The sequence below is a fragment of the Anopheles aquasalis genome, chromosome 3 (assembly GCF_943734665.1).
Source record: "Anopheles aquasalis chromosome 3, idAnoAquaMG_Q_19, whole genome shotgun sequence".
In the NCBI taxonomy this organism is placed as follows: Eukaryota; Metazoa; Arthropoda; class Insecta; order Diptera; family Culicidae; genus Anopheles; species Anopheles aquasalis.
Window position 1 is genome coordinate 2,932,501 of NC_064878.1, and position 25,000 is coordinate 2,957,500.

Here is a 25,000-nt window from a genome sequence, read left to right on the forward strand (position 1 = left end):
AGGCCCGAGCATACGAGCAAAATGATGACCCGAAGGAAATCCGTGCACGAGTCCACGCTGCAGGCACAGCTGCAGCAGGAACGGGCGGCCGAGGATCAACTGGCAATCGGGACACTGGCATCGGACATCGCCAATATTCTGAAAACTAGTGTAGGGCCCGGAACGACCGGCAACCAATCCACCGGTCTACTGCCAATATCATCGTCGCCACAAGCGCAAACCCCAGGCACATCATCGGCCACCAAACCAACGACAACTCTGGGAGAGGCAGCTGATCCGAAGAAACCGGCCGGATCGTTTACACCTTCTTCAATCGCCGGTAGCAGCAACAGTATCACGTCTCCACTTACAAGCAACTCCTTTGGCCCTTCCAGTTCCCCCAGCGTAGTGCCGTCTGCCGCCAGGGGAAGCTCCGTGAATCGCAGCAAAACGCCACGCATCTCAAAACGGTCCGCATCTCTGCTGGATGCTGCTCAACCTCCAGCAGTCACGGTTCCGTCGTCTAGCAACACCGGCATGCAGACTAGCAGCAGCATGGCCTCCTCAGTCTCCGCCAGTGGAAGCACAAGCACAATGAACACCATGGCCACGGCATCTACGACTCCCGTACAGAATCCCGTCCAGCAGACACTTGCACAGAATGGCATGGATCCGGACGAGATACCAAAGTTCAAGGGTTACCGCATCATCGAAATTGACCATTTCCTGCAGTGGGCAGCCTTCTCCCAGTTTATGCACTCGAAGCACTGCCCGGGCGGATTGCTTAAACCGTACCAGGAGTACATCAGTGGCTGTTACTCGACGTTCGCGATGAAGTGTAGCCGCTGCTCGGCGATCATTACACGCTCCTCGGAGAACTACATTCACCACAACAAGCTGGTGAACCGGTTGGTCAAGGGTACGATACAGCTGGGCAAGGACTACGACGAGATGCTCCAGTTCATGGATCTGCTCGAGGTACCGTTCGTGACACGTGACGAGTTTCAATCGGTACGTGCCCAGCTGGGCTCTTCGCTCGAGGACCAATCCGCACTGCAGCGGGCCGTCGAGGAGCTAGAGCAAGCGTCGGTTCAGTCGAAGCGCAAGCGGCACGGTAGCTGCAAATACCACTACGAAGTGCTGAAGGTGTATCTCAACAAAAAGATGAAAAAAATTGAAGAGAATCTACAGCTCTCGGTGAACGATTCCGTAGCGCTGGCCGTTAATGCACATTTGAAGAACGTTTCGCACGTTCAGCTCATGTAAGTCACGCGGTGCAACTATGCGGAGAGAATCGGGTTACTATATCGGATTGTCTTACCTTTTCCCTTTGCAGGCCCAATGGACACAGCAGTAACATGAATTGTGCGATACTTGGTGCCGGGGGAGGAGGAAGTGGTGGTGGTGGAGGAGGAGGAGCAGTTTACGGAAGTGCAGTTACCTCTCATCCGGTCAACACTGGCCAACACAGCAACGTCAACAGTACCAGCATCAGCACACACGGGCTAAATGGGCCACCAACGATAGGCACAGGTCCGGTACCACCGGGTGGCGTACGCTCTACAATGATGCTGGAACCGTCTGGGATGCTTGGGAGCGGAGGGATCGCTAGGTTACCATCATTCAATCGTGATCAGCAACAGCAACAGCAGCAGCAGCAACACTGACCGCTGGAGGAACGTTCCGTCGAGTGGTTCGATCGCTGGCTTTCGATTGATGAACAGCACAACTAATGACCGGACGCGCCAGTTGGTGCCAGTTGTCAGTTTTAATATTTGTTTCTTTGAATTAAGTCCTGTAAGTTCCTCGGTCAGACGAGCGACCGTCCGTCGTCGTCGTTGCCATCGGAAGCTATACCAAAACAATGTGCCAATACGAGGCGGGACAATTACACGGCCCCGTTCTTTTACCCTAGTATATCAGCCAAAAATCACTTAATCGTCTAGCAAGTAAGTCATCTCGACCGGCAAGGGCGGGCAATAGAGACTGCGAAGAGATAGTAGAGAGCTGGAATGCTTTTGCGCGAATAAAGAGAGCCAGCGATACGAGTTCAACGAGATTACATTCGCGAGCTTATACTTTAGACATGTAAGGCGCAACGGCCCTATGTGTAAGCGTAGCGTCTTTTACCTATTCGTGATTGATGATGATCGGAGCGTATCGTGATGTGAGTGGAAAAGCGTCAAACGAATTAGATGTGCAGCAACAAAGTAGGACGCGACCCTAGGATGATAAGCAAAAAAATTCTATATAACAATAAAAATACCGGAAATGTATCAAACGTAATTTTCTTATGAAGCTCATGAAAGACTACAATTTTCGCAACTCGTGGCTCGCTGCGTAATGATGATTTGCTCCGGCAGATTACACGCTAACGAATAGCTTCTGCTCCATTCTGGCTTCTTGGTTCGAATTCCAATACGATTCTCAATTCAAATTAAATATTAACAGAAATCATTTAATTTAATTATTAATTAAAAACTTTTTAAAAAATTAACATCAACAATTAATAAAAAAAAATCAAAAAATCCGAACGAACGCCCGTCCGTGTTTCCTCTCAGCAGGCTCTGACCAGCGCCGTTGCCATGGTAACGGAGTGCGCGCGTCGCTAAGGCGGACCGGCGCAGGAGGCGCAGTCTTCGTTTAGCTGCAGGAGAGCAAAGGTGTGAAGGTGCAAAGTCGGAAAAATGCGGACACGGAGTAACTTGTGCTACGGGGAGGACGCAGTGTTGGACGATAAGCCACCGAACTCATCCTGGTGGCAAAGCAAAAAGTGTCCACCACGGCGCAACACTATCGCAACTCCAACGCCGCCACCACCGCCAAAACGACGGCCGCCAACGCAGTCGACAAAGAAACGTCCACCCGCCAAACAGCAAAAAGTGACCAAACCGGCGGAGACCGCCGCTCCTGTAACGACAGGACTTAACAGTTGCACTCCGTTGAAGGCGGTTATGGGACCTCCAGTAGCGCCGTTACCGCGGAACAACGTAAAGAATGCACCGCGTCCGCGACCGCCCGCGGTTGCTCAGCAGCCCGCACAGCCTGCTGCGACGCGGAACACAACACCAACGAATGGTATTCCCATGCGGCGCTATTCATTGGCTCCAGGAATGCTGACGCCCGATAGGAACCGGTACATTGCCGCAGAGATTCACCATCAGAAGCAGCTTGAGCTGGTACACAGATTCCAGCAGACGGAGCACGAATGCGCCAAGTTCGAGGGCAATCGCATCGTGCAGATCGACCATTTCCTCGGTTGGGCCACCTTTCAGCAGTTTTACCATCGAAAGCGCTGTCCGGGGTTGTACCGGCCATCGTGCGAGTACCTGTCGGGGATCCGCTCGGTTTTTGAGCTGAAGTGTAACCGGTGCGGCACAACGGTGCACTGTGCGTCGGAAGAGTACGATCACCCCAATCCATTAAACATCAGAATTGTGAAAGCGATTATGCAATCGCCCGGCCTGGGGTACAGAGAAATGCGTCGCATGATGGAAGCACTGGAGATTCCATTTTTCACCGAGGACCAGTACAACCATTTGAAATCCGAGATACTCTCCTACGGAACACTAGACACAAGCTTCATAAAGGAGGACGTTGATTTAGATTCTTTGGTGGCCCAGTATTCGTCTCCCGAGTATCTACAAAGTACGTTGAAGGAAGCGTCGGTCGCTATCGAAAGATCTCTGAGTGCTATGGTTGTTTCTCAGGAATTTGTTAACTAATGATTGTTTGGTGTGCTTGATCGTTTTTTTTATTTATTCAATAAAGCAAACATGTGACAATTAATTGAAAAGAAATCTCGGATTATTTTCTTTGTGGACGTGGACAATACTTTTTCTTTATTCCAGGGGAACCCGATGGTAAGAGTGCGCGTTGCTAGGCAACGGTGGCGCTCTCCGCCTACTTCGCGAAATCAGGATTTGTTCCGTTTTTCGTTAAATGTTAAATGTTTAATGTTACGGTAAGCTTGCCATAGAACTCGAAATCAATTCAGGTCGAGCCGTGGGGCTGGTTAACAAATAGTTTGGAGGGAAAAAAAACACAAATTGAGAGCACGTTCGGCGTGTGGCTTGTATTCCGGTGCAAATTGAAATTCCGTTCCGAAAGCGCGGCGTGAAACACCACACCGTAGGGAGCTTATATGGCCCACATTGCTCCTTGCTCCTACTTTAATGTCCATCGAACCCTTGGCGTTACTCCACCGGTGGTGAAAAGATGCCGTAAAGCAAGAAATGGCAATTATTACACACAATAACTCCCCGAAAAAAAAATCGAATCCTGCCCGGCCAACGGTTAGTAGGTCGTGGCAGGGAGATGATTTGAGGATTTTTTTTTTCATTCACTCTCTATTTATGCTTCCCCCGGTACCAACCGAACCGAGGCGCGATGAAATTTGGTAAAGCGTTTTAATGAACTTTCGCGTAACACTTTCATGCGCCAAGGGACTGCCGAGGTAGCCGAGAAATCCGTGACTGTGACGCGAGCCGGAAAACGACTAACCTAGGAACGTGCTGCAAAGGAAGGGGCAGGGTCTTGTACCGCACAACACTCAATTCGAGCCGGTAAAAGAATCTAATCATTCCGAATTTCACACCCAAGTCCGTCCGAATATAAATCTGATTCTGAGGCATACATCTGACCCAGATCCATCAGGGGTCGTTTATCAGGGGGTCGCAGGAACAGGCAACCTGTTTGATGATGTGTGTTAAAGGGAGGCTACGGTTAATTCGGATCCTAAAAGGGATCACTTTTTGGCGATTTTTTATGATGAAACCATTTAATTTATTTTTTTCAAGTAAATGCCTTATTGAGCTACAACTTTTCAAGAACATTTGGTTTTATTTTGGGGAAGATTCATTAAAAAAATCATCCATGGCATCCAAATTTAGGAAGCCGTGTTTTCGAAAAAAGTACTTTTTCCGGTGCCCATGGCGGTGCTGCGTGATGGATCATCTGAAATATGCAAATCGATATTCTTTCGATAGATTATAAGATTACACAGCTAGCCCCGTCTAGTTTTTCTTTGAATTCTTATTATTCAATTTTTGGTAGCATTTCAAGTAGAAAAAGTGATCACACTATGATCAAACCGGGTTCGTCGCCAGCCAAGTCTTTTGATTCGAACCAAAAACGCCTCGTTTTTGACGATTTGTTTGCAGAAAACTATCTACCTATACATGTTTTTGCAAATCCCCTAGTAAACTACATCTTTTCAAGTATATTCGGTTGTATTTTGGAGACGATTGATTAAAAACTTCATCCAAAAATAACGCATTTAAGGATTCTACCCCAAAAATCAAGTTTTACATCATTGTTTAAAAAATACTCTATATTAAGCCGGTTTAGGCATGACAAAGGATCTGAATGTTTCTGATGAGTAGATTTACGAAACTCTAATTTTGTTAAATCACCGAAAACAGAATGTAGATTTGTGAGAAATCATTTTCTAAAACAGAAAAAATAGTTCTCTTGCATTAATTTACGGATTCCTTGAACCTGGGGGACGGCACTTAGCTGAGCCACCGGTCCTTGAGCTTGATCTTCATCGAACGAATCGCAGTAAGCATCGCTTCGTTGCGAACTACGTTAGCCACCGAGCAACCGAGAGTGCGAGAAGGAAAGAATGCAATGCCCTCTTTCTCTTCCATTCGCCTACTACCGAACGTTGCCGTGTGTACTACTTTGAAGATGGCCCTGCGCTGCTGCTACTCAGCCAACCTGCCGGCTATGTAGTGCCGGTCCGACGCAAAATAAACACCTTCCGGACGCTGAGCAGAGTCCGCGCGTGTTCGTGTATGTGTATGGCACGAACTAGAGGGAGGTCCTAGCGGACGAGTATATGTGAGAGCGCGCGTGGCCCAGCATAAAAATCATTAGAACAACCGAACGAACCCGTAGTCTGAGTACGGTACACACTGGCCCCCCACACGGAATGTGTATCGCATGTGGCCACAGTCCAGTTTTTGAATTCCTCGGAAGTGGTGGTCGCCGCTCGTCGACGTGACGCACGAGATCCCCTCGAGGTGTTCTCCCCGAACAGTGTCTGTTTCCGGCGAGACTCATCGTCACTCCGACTTCGACTAGTGGCGGCAGGAAACCGGAAACTGGACTGGAGAAGCAGAATATTATCGTCGTTAGAAGTGCCTGTGTGGAAAACAAAGTGCTCGCGTGAAGTAGATGCCTCTTGGAGTAAGTGACGTGTCATGGTGTTCATTCCAAAAAATCGTTTCCATTTCCTGCCTTGAGTCACACGAGCCTACTACCTCCAGAAACACACTGGGCTGCTGGGATTTACTTTGCAAGCGACTTTAAAATAACAGGATCACAGTACACTTTGCTTCCATTTCGTTAGTGAAACGTGCACGGTGATTAAGGAAGGGCAAGGCGCGCTTTTACCTTGGATTGTGGCGAATAATGGCCCACCGTGCACTCGGTTCCTAACCCATCATCTTCCACCTTCCTTCCGCCTTCCATCTTTCCTCATTAGCTTTAATGGAATTCGATCCGCTCGTCGTCGTCGTCGTCGTCGATCATCGCCATCCGCCATCGTGACGATTGATGGCTTTTCGATAGCGCAGAAAGCAAAGGTTCGCGGAGCAGGTGCAGCCAACCACCTCGGTACGGTCACGGAAGAGGACGTGAAAGTGAAATGTAAAATATGTGTCTGTGTGCACCTGTGTGTGCAGCTGGTGAAAAATGATGTGTTCATATCCGGTCCGACTCCCGTGGCGTCCTGCGGGGTGTGTCCGCTGCGCTGGCAGAATCTAATGGCCAGCGAGTGCTGTTCGTGTCTCGGACAGCAGCAGGAAGAGCAGCAGCAGTGGCAATAGTGTCGTGTTGATGTTGTGTTGATCCTACCTGTGCTGCTGGCCTGAGAGGTGCTGGTGCTGTGCAAATTAGAAATACTCCCGTTCGCAGCAAGCAGAAAGGCACATTAGTTCCGTGTACCGTGTAGTTGGGCAGTTCGATGCAAATTAGTGAACAAGAGCCAGAGCCAGAGCCAAGAGAGGCAACCTTTTCTGGCAAATCAGCAAAATCAGCCCCCCCCGGTGGGTGGTGGCGGAAGCAATCAATCATTCGGTGGAACCAACATAGAAAATTGAAAAATTAAAACCAACTTATGTGCTGGTGTGGTCCGTGTGGAAGGTTTCGTAAGGTCATAAGTTCGTAACCAAAGAGGATTTTCGGAGGATTAAGAATTCAAACTAAGTGGAACCATTCTCCAGCAACATGACCAAATGTGGTCTCATCATGACGAAGGCGAAGAGGATGACGACGACGACGAGGGCGACAATTTGCTGATGAATCGTGTAAGTACACCTCCACGGCTCATGTCGCGCTCGGTCCTGTTTACAGCGGACTGCACCCTACCGGGGGGCATTCCGGTATACGCAGCACACCGCCCCTCCTCCTCACTACAGGAATGGCACATCGCATGGCATGGTAATGCTGCAGTGCACACACGTTAGTCGATTGAATTGTTCAACAAACCCGGCCACGACCCGCTAGTATAGTGTAGTGGCATTCGATTACTTGTGCGACTCGGCCAATTCCCACTAACTCTCCCCCCCCACATCCCCGCGCGAGGCTGTCCTTTTGCTGACAGCTTCGACTTACGAATGCACTCACTGGTTGTGTTTGGGTTTTTGTTGTTTATTGAAGTTTGCCAGCCACCTCAACCGAGAGGGTATTCACCTAATTTTACATTTTCTATCCCCACAAAAGTCCTGCGAATGGAACTTTCACTGTTGCGAAGCGGTTGCTTCGAGTTTCGGGTTGCTTTGCAGAGGTGCAGTGTTGCTCTCTGGTTAGTTTGTGTTTTTTGAGGCATCAAAAGGGTAGGCATTGATTCTGCTTGCTGGCTGTCAGTGCATCCTTCAGTTCGGTTTCTTGGTTGATTATCAAATTTGCATAGGATTCGGGGCTTGATTTTGACACTCAATCATAGTATTACCTTAATTTTTATGCTAAAAGTATTGCCGTAGAAGTATTAACTGTCTTTACAACTAAATTGTCTTAATTCTAATCCTCTAGTAGATGATTTTCATAATCGCGCTTGACTGTTCCTTTTGAATAGTTGACGGAATTCTATAAAATTCACAATAAACCAATCATAAAATTTCATGCCAGCACAAAAGGAGGTGTAGGAGTTCCCAGCTGCATCAAACTTGGCCTCCCATCAAACAAATGGCACGCGCGCCTCTAAGCACGAAGGCCGGGTACAGTTCCGTCCTGTCATTTCCCTTGAGAACGGCTTTTCGCGTGAACGCTTGTTTTAATTCCTGCGTGTACGTGCGGCACTTGTGATTGATTCCACTAAACGGTACGCAACAAGACAGCTTTGGCAGGCATGCGAGCCGCCATTTCAATCGTACGAGCTCCTCTCAGTCGAGCCTCGAAACATAGAAAAGTTCATACCGCAAGGAAAAGACGGGCCATCGGTTTTCTCTTTTTTTTTTTGAGTCATGTGACCCACAACCGCGCCTTGGCGGTTCTCAATTAAAATGGATCCACCCGCTGACGCCATCCACCCGGTGGAGCCGGTACGGCTTGCTAGCAGCGCGTGATATGGGACCTGCTCGAGATGCTAATCGCCATGCCGGATTTCGAGCTGGACTCATTAGTTCGGTCATCATCAGGTGGAACAAGTGGCGCTGTGGCTTGAGACACGAACCAGTGAAACAAACCGAAACTAGGTTAAATCCTACACCAACCACAATCGTTTCGGTTTCGCCTTTAAACAGATTAGAAATGTAGATCAACTAGTCAAACGCTTGACAGTCCGTTTTTATGCGTGCACTTTAGATACGAAGCAATAATAAAGATGCAGCTCGTCGGTATAGGAATCCTCAGTTTCTCGCAAGAATCTTGCGCGTCAGTTGCAGATCCTTGAACAGCGACACCGTCTTAGGGTCCAAGGCAATACTTTGAACCGCTGCGTCTACTGGCTGGCTTTGCGGCTTCCAAGGCACCATAAATGGCCGATGGCTTGACACGAAACGAGGTCACTCGAAAAAGTTCCCCGGTGTACCGGTCGATCGATATATGGCCCACACTGGCCACTGTCCGGGCCAATCCAGGCTAGTCGTGGTGCTGGACGTTGCAGTTCGTTAACCTGAGAAACGGACACTCCATAACCCGCCCATGTGGGTGTGGGTGTGTTGGTGAGACAAGCTCGGCCAATAAAGTCCGCGGTACCAGTGGCGTGGTGGTGGTGGTGGCCCTTCGTGCTCCTGTGCTTGGGTCATTTAATTTTTGTTTGCTTTTTGTTGACCCCACTAAGCTGGTCAGTGGTCACACCGCGCCTTCCGTGTGTTGGTGAACGACTCCCGGAGGGAGGTTTAGTGTATTTGTGAATTTATTGTAGCAAAGTGGGTATAGCGTCATCGGGAGGACCGCTCTCCCTAGGACCTCTTGAATCAAGCGTCCATCCTTTGGCCCATCTATCGGACCACCTCTCATGGGCGGGCGGATGTGGTACCGTTTGTGGTTGTGTGATTTTCGCTTGTCGCGTTCCTTGTGCCGGTCATAATTTGGCTGGCCACGGTAGGAGCGGTTGGACTTTCCAGCATACTGCCCCGGTTTCTCCGTTGGTTCACACCGCGAAAAGCGATTGGCAAGCACGGCAAGAGCGTGGTTTATGGTGGAGCGGAGTGAAGCCTCGCGGTCTGGCGGATCGTTTGGAACCCTCAGTAATGCAGAGCTCAGCATGAAGCGCATGTAGTATGTGGAGGAAAGTTTGTCGCCAGAACGACCTACATAGGATGCTAAAGGACTCTGTGGCTGTGGCGAAAGAACTGCTTCTTACTGGCCAAATATTCAACCACTCTTCAACATGCATCGTGTAGCTAATGAGTTGCCGGTCCTTAAAATGTGTTCTACTGCTTTCATGCTAGTAATGTCTGCTGATTTGATGAGCTGTCGACGGGTACAGTTGGCAGCTTTCAGCACTAGAATGATGGATAGTCGATCCTTGTGTATTCGCAACATCAAGACGACTTTAACTAGTTGGAAACTGGTGCCATATCAGTCACCAGTTTGCCAAAAATAATCCCGCACAGAGAGAAAAGACGGATCGCTTACCGTAAATTGAGCGAGTGGTAAAGTTGGCAACCGGTTGACCTGTTATTTCCTCGTAATTTAATCACAAAACTCGACGCCGCTGCTAATCGGACCCCGCACGGTGAGTGGGCCTCCATCCTTGGGAGGTTCCATTTCCTTGACGGTTCAGTCCGGTCCGGTCAGGCATCGACCGATTTATGAATGAATCCTCGATGGCAGGGACGCTTGGTAGGCTTTTGGTCAAGGAATCGCCACCCTAAGCCCACTTGCCGTGCCACGGGGGGAGCACGGTGTTGGATGGAGCGCAAAGGTGTTATTTCAACTAAAAATAAGTCCAATGCTAGTGATTATGATTTAGCGGATGCCGGCCACTTACCGGTTACGCTCGGTGGGTGTTGCTTGCGTGGACCTGCGAGCGTCATCAGTGGCCAGTGGAATCGGTGCCCTGGGCTGCGTCAATGAGGAAATCTTTGGATACATTTTGGAAATAGAGCTCGATTGGTTGCCCTTCTCTCTCACCAACTTTCCCGCTTCCTTTTTTATCCAAAATTAGCACCACTCAAGGTCGCAGAAAGGAAGGACTAAATAGTCAACTTTCTTCTTCTGATGTGAATTCAGCATAACCAAATCAACACACGCCGACTGGTTTTATGGTGAAATGGAGGAAGCATCATAAAAATGGAACGTTTTGTCTACGAGATTTTTATGGCCCCTGTAACTGGTGTTCGTGACAATTGCATACGCATCAAGATAAGGCAGCAGTCACGAAAGTGATTTTCTTTTAGAGATTGGTCTGCTGTCCTTATTGCTATGTGAATTTTTGTCTTTTTTAAATTGAAAATTATTATCTCGTTGAAATTAATTGTGAAGAAATCTTTATTAACATAAACTGCCATGTTGCTTTATTATTAAAAAAGGAATTTCTAGAGAGCGCTACTGAGTTACAATGCGACCATTAAATCATGTAAATGGTTATCTTATTGATCAACTACTAATCCTTAAGATAGCACATCTTAACCACTTGTAGCATGTACTGAGATAAACAAAAAGGATGATAACATCTAGTTTGAATGTAAATTTCTATACTCCCTTTTTGTTAACACAAAGCGATTGCAAGCACTTCTCGTGACAGAAATCATTGCACCCTTTGTCATCAAAAGTGCTACATTAATTGCCGCAATTATATCATTCGATCCACTTAACCTCTACCAGGTCGATTGCAGCAATTTTCGCGGAAAGCGCAGGATCTTCCGCCGCCTCGAAATAGCCACTGAAGACTGCGCTTATCGCACCACTTTTATGGTGCGGGCCATAGTTTTGATTTTATGCCACCGCCTCGTAGGCAAACAATTGCCGGCAACGATTTCACGCAACATAACCTCAAGTAGAGCGACTGGCTGACTGGCTGGCTGGCTGGCCGGCCGGCCGACCGGTTGACCAGGACCAATGGCAGGAGAAAGATAATTCTCTCCCCCTTTTCATAAGGTGTTGGCGTTGGTTTTATCGCGCTTTTCGTGAATTGCGTGACAAACTCAATTTCCCTTTTTTTCCGTCGCTAGCAAAACAAACCCCGGGTCCGGGTGAAAGTGAAACTTTTCGCTCCGCTCCTCCGCGCTCCGGTGCCCTCCCCTGCTGCCCTGTGCGGAATGCGCCACTCTAGTTAACCGTTTCTGTTGCCTCAAAAGTCCGGTCCCCGAGGGGCCCCTAGAGCGCGACCAGGTCACGAGGTGAACGATGATGAAGAGTGAACCCAAAAAGTGCCCCCGTGTTGAGTTGTGTGCGTTGCCCAGGTGGTTGGTACGAATTTTTCATTCCATGCCCACATTTCATTCCATGCCATCTCGTCAACGTCCTCTGGTTCGCTCACGATCGTTGCTCGAGTTGATCTGCCCGGTTTGAAGCTGGTGGCGTTCGCGTTTGGCGACATAATTTCTTGGAATAATTTGCATAAAACGTACATCGATTCTTGATGTTTTGATGATTTATTTGTGCCACCGAGTGTGGCCAGCCTGTGGCCAGTGATTGGCGGTAACACCTCGTAAACCTTAACGCCAATTTGGGCCGGGATCAGGAGTTTCCTGTTGGCAGGCGCCAAAAGTGTAGCCGTTAAATCAGTGAAGTATGTCAAATTGCTGCATAATGTTCAGAGCATACTCGTACAATTGATTGCTTTATGATTTAGAATTATTCGAGAGCAGCTTTTCCATCGTTTATTTCCTATTTTTGAGGTGCGTGACTTGAGTGTCGTTCTTTTTAAGTAAAAACAGTGCTTACTGGGATCGACAGGATCACTGCGATGCTGTTGGTTCCGTAAAATGGCGCCAAATGGCAATCATAATCCCCTGAATAAGCCAAATAACCTTCAATAATGGTCACTTGTTCCTTCGAAAGCCTAAAGGTGGTTCGCTGGATCATCACTAAACCATTCCTCAGCACTTGATGCTTCTGTAGCATCTATAATCATCATTATAACCCCATCAACCTGTAATCAGCATGCGCTAACCGAACCATTCATCAATCTGCCACTTGCAGGACCTCCACAGGGCTCGTCAGCAACTGGTGCGCTTCCGGTTAATCCTTCCATTAGTCACTACAATCGCTGAGTTACAGCGCACGCCATTTCACGGCAGGGCCTTCACTGATCGTGGATTCTGGTCGCCCCGACCACGACGATGTACAGCCAGCATGACGAGCGAAGCAGTACGGCTCGAACATCCGCAACAGCAGCAGCAGCAGCAGGCTCGACGGCACAACGCAACTATCAGCTCCATGGTTACGATGGTAGTGCCCGCGGCCATCATCATCATCATCATCAGCACGCCCGGCATCTGGACGGATACGGTGGTTCCATCTCCACACCATCGTCATCGTTGGAAAATCAAAGATCGCTCGAACACAGCACAGCCAGCACGGCCACTGCCACGACCACGAGTCTGTTCGGGGATCCGGTGCTACCGGCGACCCGTCACACCGATCTGCTCGGTGGTGAGGATCTGTACCAGAATCTGAAGCACAACATCGAACAGTACCATGCGAAGCTGTACAGCGAGCAGGAGAAGCAACGGCAAGCGGAACGGGATGCGCTGTTCGATCGCTACGCCAGCCGACCGCTTGAAGGTGGTGCGGGGGGTTATCATCGTGCCGTGTCTGCCGTTGGTCATGCCGATCCGACCCCGATGGGCGATGCAGGTGGGAGTGCTTCGGTTTACGGGGCATTGCCGGCGCGAAGCCGTAGCTTCGCCAGGACGCAATCCGCCGGGCTAGCCGCCGATATCAATGGAAACAGGTGAGTGCAACTTATTTTCTTAGTCAACTTCTTTTCTTTGAGTATTCCATAAACAGGCCTAACTGATTATACTGCTTTTTTTAAAAAGGATTTTTGACGATATAACGTATGCATTAAAAAAAGAGACAAAATATGCCGATTTTTCATTAGCAAACCATCAATCGCACTGCAGCAACTAAAAATGTAGCATCAATAGTAGTTACCCATGATTACTCAGACAAAATTTGAATGCTCTATCAGTCGAACTCTAATCGTGATGGTGAAAAACGTGAAGCAACTTCGTTCCGAGATTTTTATACGAGTATCTATACTATATCAAGCTTTTGCAACCTCATTCATGTTCTCAAGTTTAAAGCAAACACATAAACCTCGTTTCAACCTGTAATCGCACAGTTCTTATCGTAACTGGTGAGGCCATAAATATTTTAACAAGCTGAAACAAGCCATTTCCGTGCGCTTCCAACGGGTGGCACCTTTAAACAATATGAGACAAGAAGTGGCCCAGAAAAACCAGTTGACCGATCCAGGAAAACAATTATAACATTACGTCATTAAGTGAGCTCATGGATGGCGTCATTCGGTACCGGAGGAAGGGACCTTATGGTCGTTAGTCCGCCAACTGCTGACATCAGACCGATCATGCGAATTCCCAGACCACACCACTTACAGACTATGACGAACAAATACCGCACCTGAGGACTCGCTTTGCATGCCACAGAAGACTAGGACCGTTGGAATGTCCTGAGGTTTATGACGAACCCGACCGGTGCTCGTCTTTGGTCGTTTTTTTTTCGTATCGAGCTTCTAGCGACGAGTGTGTCATGATCTCACAGAACGCTATTGGTGCTCCTGCCGAAAACCTATTTATATCCGGCACAAACCCTTTTTGGCAGTTGGTTGGGACCTCTTTTTCTTTTGGTTTTGAGGTAGAAAGTGCTTTGATCCTATAACTGTAGTCAAGGCCGTTCCGGTTTTGGGATTCTCCGTTTCCCGCTGCGGTTTCGATTGCTCCTCCCGAGTATCCCCGTTTCGATCCGTTCTTCGTGCTTTAAATAGTTTGGCAGGATGGCATGTGGCGAAGCATGCCTTGAAGTATGGCGGATCGTTTGACATTTTAGTAAAATGTCATTCCTGTTGCGGGGTCCGGCCCAAGTCGAGGCCGATGCGCTTCGGGTTTACGCTCGAACATTCCTCTCTAGCGCGCGCGATCTAGATCTCTGGCGAATAGTTTACATTTTATAAAGCTGAGTAAAGACCTTGCTCTTGTGCAGGACGTTATCGTCATCTGAAAGATTGATCGCGCTCGATGTGTAGAAAGATACGCCGACAAAACGCTGCTGCAGCCATGACGTTCGGTCTCCCTTTGGCGGTCATTCAAACCTTCCCGAGCGACACTTTCGATTCATTATCTCCCTGAACTTATCCTCGCGACAAGGTAACACACCAATGCCCAACACAATTGTAAGGCACACATACTCCGGGCACATTCCGTTGCCTGGGGGTGCAAACGCACCGAGCAGGTGGATTGAAGCGACCCACAATCTACATGCAAAGTGTGCTAAACGACGCGGTACAGGCCAACGAATGTGTATGACCCATTGCTGACCAACTTACGGAAAAGGGGGCTTATGTACTAACACGTTTGGCCACGCGAGACGGGCGTCAATGTTTATTTACTTTTGGTCCGGTACACAACCGGATTGGAAGCGATTCACTCGTCGCCCGTTGCTGAGTGACGACGCCTCAAATGTCACTCACCGAAGCAGGTCCTTTAAAGGACCAAGAGAGGGTCTCAAAATGAACCTCAACAGGACGACGCCATACACTGCTGGTAAAGACCTCAGGTGACATCCAGACCATGTTGAAGCTTTTGCGGATTTTTTGCGAAGAAAACAAACACGGGAGAAGCTTTTCTATGGAAAGCTGCTTGTTTTGCAGATTCGAGAGCTTTGGAAAGCGGAAATAGGGCTCTACAATTATGCATTCATCTTGATATAGTTTTAATTAATATTTACATAATAATAAATAATATTCCCTTCTCACCCAACACAGATCAAACCTGCTGGATCTGGATCTGCTAAAAAAGAACGATTGGATCGATTTCACCGAGCACGAGTACCAGCACAGCCTCATTCCAACCAACAGTCGTACGGTGGCCGATGTGCAACAGTTGGCGAGCGGCATCATGAGCCGTCGCATCGAGAATGGTGTCTTCCAGAATCCGCGCGCTGCGGCCGCTGCCCGTACCCTGCGCCGTAGCTCCACCACCGATTCCAGCCTCTACGGCATGGCGGGAGGCCCCGGGACCGGTACGTTCGATGAACGAGCCACGTTCACCGTGCTGGGCCATGGTGTAGGGCCGTACGATGAGGGAGGGCACGCCGTTTCTACGTCGAATAGTGAAACGAACAGCGAGTACGAGCGGATGTTACGGTACGGCCGGACCGACCCTTCGACTGCCATCATTAGAGATAAGATCAACACGGGCTCCAACTATAGGTGAGTTTGATCGGTTGTACGAGGGTGAAATGGGGGTATTTAGTTGGCTTTTCTCTATCTAAATTCATTTTTTTCCGACAAGCTACCATGCGCCTCCATCGTTAGACAATGAAAATCGCGTTTTGTGTTATTATTTATATGTTTTCCGGAATGAAATCACTCAGGAATAACTTTGATGCTCTCTATGATAATGAAATGTGGTTTAGAAAAGAAATTTTTGAAGAACGAAGGACATTAAAATCATTTTTTGACCTCCGTACCATGCGCCTCCATTACATAAATGAAATTAATAATTTCAAAATTTGTGAAAGATCGAAGCAGTCTCTGGCAAAAAGCATTGCATAAGTGAATGCTATCCATAAAATCATTTAACTGAGGACTAGCGTTGGGTTTTAACATTTAACTACGAATAATAAGTCACCTAAAATAAGAATTATTTTATATTCTGTAGTATTCTGAATCCAATAATCTAATCTCTGATGCTATTCTCTCATTTTTAGAGTATCGGACGCACGCCAGCACAAGAACACAGCGTTCACCATCATCAACGAGGTGCTTCCGAAGTCGAGTTCATTCGATATGGCCGCTGGCAATCGCTACTCTCCCTACCGGGAGAAGCATCAGGCCGCCTCTTCCCGCATCCTTTCTGCCAGCTCCGCAACGGGTGGCATCATGCCGGTACATCCCGGTTTCTACGGTTACGCTTACGTCGGCGGCGAATCCGGACCGGAAGATGGTGGTGGTTCCTCGATTGTCAGCGCACCACTCGGTGCTGGGCGGCGTCGGTTAAGCCACTCCGATCTCTCCCTGGCTTCGGCCGCCGGTCGTCGTCCACCGAAATCGAAAACATCACTGTCGATCCCCTCGAAACATCCGGGCCGCCGGCAACGCGGTGTACTGGAGGTGCTTCACAAAAAGTCGACAAGTGGCCAGCCAGGGCCGCACAGTGCCAAAGTGACAATCACGCAACCGTCGGAGGATGGGCGCGGTTCGGCAACACCAACACCGAGCGAAACGCTTTCCACCGGTACGACGACCGACACCGAGCAGCAGCAACGGATGGTGCTGATCCCGGAGCATCAGCTGCGCAACCTGAAGCTATTCGGTTACAAACCATTCTCGAGCCGACCGCCACCACTGTCCCCGGTACCGGATAAGGGTTCGATGGAGAGCTCGCAGGCTGATCTGAAGGCTGACGGAAGCGCCAGTAGCGCTGGTCGTGGGAAGAAGGACGACAAGAGCACCCTCCGGGCACCGGTGTTTAACATTCGTGGGTTACTGTTATCACCGAGGCGTGCCAGCAAGAGTAAAGAGGCTACTGCCAGCTCACCGGTACCGGGAGACAAGCAACAGGGGGCTGGGGAGACCATCAAGGAGGAAGCGGTGGCTCCAGCAGCTCCCCCAGCCGGTTCACCACCGAAAAAGCGTCGCTTCAACCTTGCTCGTGCCATCATCGACAGTGCTCGGCGAGGTTTAGAGACGGAACCACCGGAAAAGCAACCTCCAGCAATGCAACCACCAGCGCAGCAGCAACAGAAAGGAATTCTTAAAGAGAAAGAAGAAACGGAAGGTGGTGATGGTGAGAAACGGAAAGCTCTGCGCATGAAGCTGGGCATCGTTCGATCGGGCGTACGCAAAGACTCCGAGGGGAACGGAGTGAAAGAGAAAAAGAAAGGCAAAGGCACGGCCAAGGGCTCGAAAGGGACGGCGGGGGGAAAGAAGGATGTAAAAAAGAAAACAACTCCATTGACCGCACGCCGGGGTCTGAAGAGTGGCCAACGGCGTGATGAGAACCGGTACGATGACGATGATTACTACGATCCGTACGAAGATCACGACCGGGGGAAGAAAGGCAAACGGAAAAGCGGCACCGGAGGTGGTGGTGGTGGAATGTTAAAGAGTGCCCTCAGCTATGCGGCCAGCTTCCGATCGAAAAGTAAAGGCCCAGAACCGCGCCCAAGTACAGCGCGTGGCAGAAAGCAGACCACCGGTGGCGACTCTTCCCGTGTTGGTCCTTCCAAGGCTGGCGGTGGAACACCCGGTAGTCGACGGCGCGGTGACACGAAGAGTGCCAGCCGGGATCGCACCGATGAGGGATCGCGTATGACGAGAGGAAAGAGTGGCAGCAAACAGCAATCGCAGCAACAGAAGGGAACCGGTGATCGCGTAAAGAGCGGAAAGCAAGCGAAAACATCGAACTCGACGGCGACTGGCGCTGTGACTGGATCGATGAGCCGTGCCAAGTCCGCGGTTGGTGGTCGCGGACGACCACTCCGTCGGAGCAGCTCCGCCATTGCGATCGACCCCGGACAGCAACGGAAAATGAACAAACTGTACGAGAAAAACCAGAAAGCGTCCGGAATGATGGCCGGATCGACCGGTGGTCCCTCAGGTGGTCGTGCGACGAAAAACACGAGCGCACTGGTCAGCGAACGGAAGGCAGCAGCAGCTGGCGGTGCCGCTGGTGCTGGTGGTCTCAGTAAAGGTGACAGCCGTGGTGATCTGCGCGGAAAGTCAGCATCCGGCAAAGGGAAAGGCACTGCGGATGGTAGCAGCGGTGGCCCTGGGACTCCCGCGTTCGAGAAGCGTGACTCGGATCGATCACTGAAGAAAAGCGACAGCAACCGATCGCTGGCCATGGGCGGCAAGGGGAAGAAAAGTGACTCAAAGAGTTCGTTGCTAAACAAACGAACCGATTCACGATCGAGCCTTCACCAGACGGCAGGTGACGCGGGGGGCGATGGAGCGAGTTCCAGTGGGCTCGACCTCGGCAAAAGTCCTCTCAGTTCCCTCGGTGGTGCTGATGGTGGTGCGCTGACGGATGGTGGCGTTAAATCCGCCCGCCCAACACCGAAACTAACGAGCAAGGGTTCGTTGTTGAGTTTGCTAAGCTTGAAGAGTGGCAGCAAACGGAATCTAGATCGTGGAGCGGACGCTACCTCGACCGGTCAGCGACCGGATACGGCAACGACGGCTACGGTCGGTGCACCAGCGGCCGATGGACAGATGGGCGCCGCTTCCACGATGCGCCTACAATCCGCTTCCGTTCGGACGGCGGCTGGTGCAGGGGAGGCACAGGCTGCCGGAACCGATTCCGGACCAGAACCGGGTGATGTCGGTTCGAAGGCGGCCGGTATGAACGAGAAACCACCGAGCACGAAACCCCTCCGACGACTGATGAGCCGTGGATCGATGCTTTCGATCAAAAGTATCGCACATGCCCGATCGTTCACGAACGTACGGCCACCGACGGCTGGTGGTGCTGGTACCGGTGGTCCCGGTGCTGGAGCTGCCAACGAAGGAGGAACCGGAACGATGACCAAAGTGACGGAAGGATCACAGGAGCACGACGATACGACGGATACGGAAACGAGTGGCCATGGTGGAAAGGCAACGGGTAGTGATGGTGCGGGGGGATCGATGGGAGTGGCAACGCACGAGCTGACGGTGGCCGGTGACGGGGAGGGTGAGAAGGTATCGAACGAGTACCAGGGCGAGCCCGGCGGTGGAATGCGCTCACCGATGGCGGAACACAGGCGTGGCGCTAGTCCGGGACCGCAGGACAATGTCTCCAGTGCCAACACCGAATCGATGCGTGATCGGATGGGTGGAGCAACGGGTGGACCGAGCGGTACGGGGAGCAACAAGTAAGTGCCGCTGCATTCTATGCCAGCGTTCCAGTTCTCCAGTGAGTCTAAGCAATAATGGCGTAGTGTGTAAACACGTAAGACTTTCTGCTACTGTTAACTGGACCACGGTTCGATTCCTGCGTTGCGCATATGTTTGTCGAACCAGTTCGTGGCTCTGCTTAGTAGTTGATAGTGGAGAAAGGCTTACATGTTTACGCACTTAGTCATAATTGCTCAACTCACTGAGCAGTTTCTCCTTATCTTATGCTTCTCGATCATAAGAATCCTTAGTGACCATGGCTTAGTTGGTAAACACATTGAGCGATCTTACATCTGCCAACCAGTTCCGCTTGAAAGAACTTTGGTTCAAGTCTCGTTGAAAATGGATAGGTTGCCCAATGTGTATACCACTAGGCCGTGATCTCTTGTTTGCGATCGTTCATCAAAGTATTCTTCTAACTCTCCATTCGTCCACCCAATTCCCAACCGATTGTAGCGCACTTGGTAATCCCGCTTAGCATCTGGCATCAAAGACATGAGTTCAACTCCAGCTCGCGATACAAAAGATGATCTCGCATACTGGAAACACGACGAATTGTGGTCGCGAGGGAAACAAAGAAAAGTGATTCATCTCTCGCCACAAAATTCTATTCTTAGAACACACTTTCTTCGCCCACATTCGCGTCACATCACCAGTTGCGTTTATGACGGATGTGGATGTGTTTGTGGTTGTTAATTACACGTTTCCATGGGTGTTGGTCACGGAAAAGGGGTTTGCTGTCTGTATACGCAACGCGTGGTTGAAGTCTCCATCGTGCTTTCGGTCTCTCTGCCTGTCTGTGACCTACATATTCGATTTTGCGCGCAACTGGTCCTGCCTGCTCCCCTCGCTTGCCCGTGACGAGGTGGCGTGGGCTTTACGGTGTCGCCTTGGGTGGGGTTTTCGTGGTTCGGGTGTATCATTAGTATTCATCATGCTGTGTTTGGTGTGTGTGGTTCTTTTCCTAAAGCCCTAGAACGTTTGTTAATCTACTGACCCAGATGTTATTTGTGCCAAATTTAAACGATAGCGAATTTTATCGTAACCAAATGAAGCTTATCCGAGATAGATTCAATTTGATCTTTGGTTTAATTCATCGCCCTAGTTATCTTGGTTTTTCAGAGTATAATTTTACAATATTTTAAGTAAAAGCTGAAGGAAATGGAAACGAATTTCTTGTTGCATCACTTGGAAATTCCCCTATTAATTGCAGAACTAACGAGCTTTAAAGCGCTCCCTCCACAAACAATCCTATCCGTCACAAGTCACCGTTAGGGCGCGTGTATATTCCATCACCCTAATTGCAATTTAGGTCCATTGCGAATGTCGTGAATGCTACTCAACGTCGCTTTCGATTCTCATTTGTATTCATAATCGGGCCGGGTAATTATCTTCTAACCCTTTCTCTTCCAACGACGCGCTTCTGCCACAGCACCTTTGGGGCTAAGTGGCTGTGATTAGACGGGTCCCCTCGCCGGGTGTTGCTCCTTCGGAATCCTTGGCTTGGGGCAAATGGTAAGAACACGTGCACTCGTGGCAGTGCAGTCGGTGGTACTGGCATACACTCGTTTAAAAGTGAATTATACGTCGGCCAATTATGGGCCAGCGCTTGGAACTTGGTGGCCGGAAGTGTGCTCAAGCGTGCTCACCGTCCCGGCCAAAGAGCCACCGTTCTGAGCAGTTGCACCAACCAATCGCACGTAATAACAGCCTGCAATCGTGGGGGGCTCGAGTGAATGCAGCTCCAGCGGGTGTGTTTCCGTGCTGGAGAGAGGTAGTTAACAAATTTGCATATTTCCGTCACTCTGTCCTTATTATTAAGGCGCTCGTAGTATGCACGCGACGCCTTGCTATCTGGAGGCCTACTCCAGTGCATTCTGACGCTTAATAGTGACCATGGGAAGAAGATAGGGCGCTTCTGTCTAACCGATGAGCCACCGTGACCTGTACGCTCTTTATTACGTCGAGTGCATAACCGAGGCGTGCGGTGTCACACGTGTTCAAACGCAATTAACCCGTTAACACAAAGGATTCCTTCATAGGAGGAGCTTCTTCAACATCGCTCTGGTTCCATTTTGTTTCCACTTTCCGCAGAAGGTGATAGCGAACATCCACAGAGACACGTGGTAGGCCTGCTGGTGGCTAGCGTGACGATAAGTTTGTTGCAGTTGTTTTGTCCTTTTTTTCTCGGCCTCCCTTTTGCTCCCCATTCAACCCCCTGCTCGTGTGCAAAATACCTTCCGGAGGCTCGAGTTTGCATTCCATTTGCATTCCCCCCCCCCCCCCCCAAGTCTGCCATCGCATGTGCCCTGGGGTGGAGAATGTTCCAGAGAATGCGCCATTTCTCTTCGCTCGCCGCTTGCTGCATTTGCTGCGAAGTTCGGAGACTTTTTGTTTGTTTTTTTCCTTCGCTTCCTTTCCTTGGCAGTGTCCCTGGGACTGCCTGGGAACACCACCGGGCACTGGAGGCCTCCTGTTGGACGGTTTTTGGTTTATGTTTATTATGCTGCCTTGATGTTTACGTTTTAGAGAGGGGGGGTTAGCGATTGTGACGCCGCGGGATTTCTGTTTTTTCTGTGGCACACAGGCCCGGGATACCATTTGCAGTTAGAACAGTGGGAAAAGTATTGAAGTAGCTGGAATATATTTAAGTAGTTCCAATCATTCCAATTAATCGTTTCTTGAACCTCCGACAGTTTGCGAATGTTCAAGAACCGCAAAAATCGCATAATCATTTAGCAAACATAAACTTATCGAAACCATCACCTCCCTTTTCCTTGGAGAACACACTCTTGTTCCTTCGAGGCCACGCTTCATAATTTGCCATCATCAATCATCTTGTCTGTACGCACCGCGAGTGAAGTTATGGCGAAAAAACCCATCACGTCCGTATGAATGAGTAGTGGACGATTTACATTTCCCGACCGAGCGTGTAAAGTCCGGACCTGGAAACGAATTCCGAGTCCTTTTCCGTAATGGACACTTTGCGCGCTCGTCAAAGTCACGCCGTCTCTAGGGCTCGAGCCCGTTCGAGCGATTGGCCCGTTACGGAAGTCATTGGGAAATACGCCATTCCATCAACGTGGTGGGGCAGAAGGGACCACGTCCCTCGTACGGTCAGACCTTGTCCAACGGCCTGAAGATGGTCAAGCCGAAGGCTGTGGCTTTTGTGGTTACCCCGGTGGTTGGAGGAAACGAGCGGGGAATGAAACGAAAAGTGTCACAAATCGATTTCTTGTCCACCTTGTCCAGGGTCTCAGGCTGTAAGGCGTGCTTTACCTTCCATCAGTCGGTGTGCACTGTAGGATGCTTGGTTTTTCATATTTTCTTTTAATAATATTTTTAAAATTTGCTCCGCGAAATCGAGAGGAATCTTTGGATATAATTTGTTTTGTTCTTTTTGCAATAAACTGTTCTTTTTGCAATAATGGAGAAACATTTCTTTCAACATTGATCCACCAAACGCACCATAGTGTTCTGGTGGTCAGGGTTACAGCTGCCAAGGCTCCACATGTTGAAGCAGGATGGAAAGCATTGGTTTTCTTTATGCAGGACCCCAACGTAGAAAAGGACACCTAAATCAGGTGTGAAAAAGAGGAAAAGAGATGAAAGGAAGAGGCAAATAGAAATAGAAAAGAGTGAGAGAGTTGCCGAGTAAACACATCTTTGCATAACCAACGTTGACGATCCGGTCAAATCAGCCTTCAACTTCAATGCTACCCAAGGACCTCTAGTAAGGGAGGCTTTGTGGTCAGGCAGCTCCACGAGTGAAGAGTGGAGGGCAATTGAAGTTAAAATATTTTCTCAACCAAATTTGAATTGATTAGGCGGTCCAGCTGGCCGCCCTGGACTTGGACGGCCACATGGGGCCAAAGAAGGCAAGCAAGTGGTGCATGTAGCGAGCGCGGTTGGACCAGTAAGCACTGGAGACCACAGGCTATCGGTTGGACTTTCCCCATTTCGTCCGTTCGTCCTTACAGCGGTTCACACGCTTGCTGCGATCGGTTCATACTGCACGTGCTACTGTTTGTTGTGACGGCGTGATAGGCGGTTGTTACGAAACTATTACAAATTGATTTGAAGACGAGGGTTACGAGATCATAAAAACAATCTGTTATCTACCACTAACTTGATTTGATGGATCGCCTTAATTCGTCGCATCGGCGACAATCGACGTCGTGCCAGTCATCTCATCGCTTGCTGAAGCTATAATTTGGATTTTAACCACAACAGCCTCAAAGTAGGCGTCGTTTCTGAAGGAGGTTCGCCGCTTTATCGTTCCGCTGTGCCGTCGTGTGTGAATCGCGTGCCGGGCCAGTGGCCCCGTTTTTCGGACCCCCGTTCGGATCCCAACCACAGTGTGCGCTACGTAGTTGGCAGTGGCTTTCGAATAAAAATATATCCCGCAAAAGAACCGTGAATCGCGTAATAAGATCGGTCTAACGAGATATCCCAGCGAACTTGCGGGGCTCGGCCGTGCCGACGCGAGTACCGTGGGTGAAGTATGAGTGAGTGGTGAGAAGAGGAACCTCGACGAACGACCGAAGGATTGTGCCAGGCATGGCGATGGCACGTGGCGGCAGAAGGGAGATGGTGACGAACCACGCAACAGCAGCAGCAGCAGCAGCACCGGGCAGTGCGGTCAGCCGTGGCTCCTCCGTCTACAGCATTTCCTTGCACGATAGCCAGAGTGAATTAATTCGTACATGGCACAGGTTAGCGTCGTCGCGTTCGTTCCTCCTACACCTTTCCCTTCCCCTTTCCCTTCTTTCCTCCAATCCGCGAAGTGGGTCCCCCGGATGCGGATTAATCGGTCGGGGTTGGGTGTGGACTTTGCGTTTGGAATTTTTTGCTCCCTTACGCCAGTTGTGGATCGACCGACGTACCGAGCACTAATCCGGGGACTGGCCAAGCGATAGAGCGTTCCACCGGTGCGTTAGCCAAGGTAGAAGGTCCTTCGTCTCCGTGAGCTAAGCTTAAGTGAACGTTCGAAAGGCTTAAGAGTGGTCCTTCGAGTCGTGGGGGAAGAAAGTGAACAGTGAGCAAATAGCAAGAGGAAGGAGAAATATTAAAATGTTTCATGGTGTGCGGTGTCTGTTGTGCTGCGAGTGGGCATGCATGATAAGAAACCACCTTACTGCCAAGGATCATCTGCTCGGTGGTGTTGCTAATTGGTTGTTGTGGTGACACGGTGCTCATCGCTCATTAGTATATCTGGCACAACAGCTCATTACACAGCTAAGCAACTGATGTTTTTGGATTTCTACACATCAATTAATTTAGAATAAGTGTTTAATTTTACTACAATTCTGGAAAAAAGGTTAAAAGGAATTAAAATTAAGGAATTTCTTGTATCATCAATACGATGTTCTGCTAAATTGTTCTGCAATTTTACAAAAAGTGTTCTATCTCAATTAATAATGGAATACTAATGTACCACCCTGAGGAACGCTCTTTAAAACCCTAATCCTTTTCATATTTATGATTATAATGAACTGTCCT

At 49.5% G+C, this 25,000-nt stretch overlaps 2 protein-coding genes across 2 annotated transcripts in view; both read left to right on the plus strand.

Annotated features, from left to right (window-relative positions):
- LOC126575422 (uncharacterized) overlaps positions 1–2,236 on the plus strand; it is a 2,319-nt gene extending 83 nt beyond the window's left edge. The window contains exons 1-2 of the mRNA XM_050236111.1: positions 1–1,241; positions 1,316–2,236. The exon at positions 1–1,241 is cut by the window's left edge and continues 83 nt beyond it. Coding sequence (XP_050092068.1) covers positions 22–1,241; positions 1,316–1,646 — 1,551 coding nt within the window. The 5' untranslated portion in view covers positions 1–21 and the 3' untranslated portion in view covers positions 1,647–2,236. The remainder of the gene's footprint in view (positions 1,242–1,315) is intronic.
- Positions 2,237–12,716: 10,480 nt separating this feature from the next.
- LOC126574328 (protein stum) overlaps positions 12,717–25,000 on the plus strand; it is a 15,595-nt gene continuing 3,311 nt past the window's right edge. Inside the window, exons 1-3 of the mRNA XM_050234467.1 lie at positions 12,717–13,330; positions 15,383–15,829; positions 16,330–19,476. Coding sequence (XP_050090424.1) covers positions 12,717–13,330; positions 15,383–15,829; positions 16,330–19,476 — 4,208 coding nt within the window. The remainder of the gene's footprint in view (positions 13,331–15,382; positions 15,830–16,329; positions 19,477–25,000) is intronic.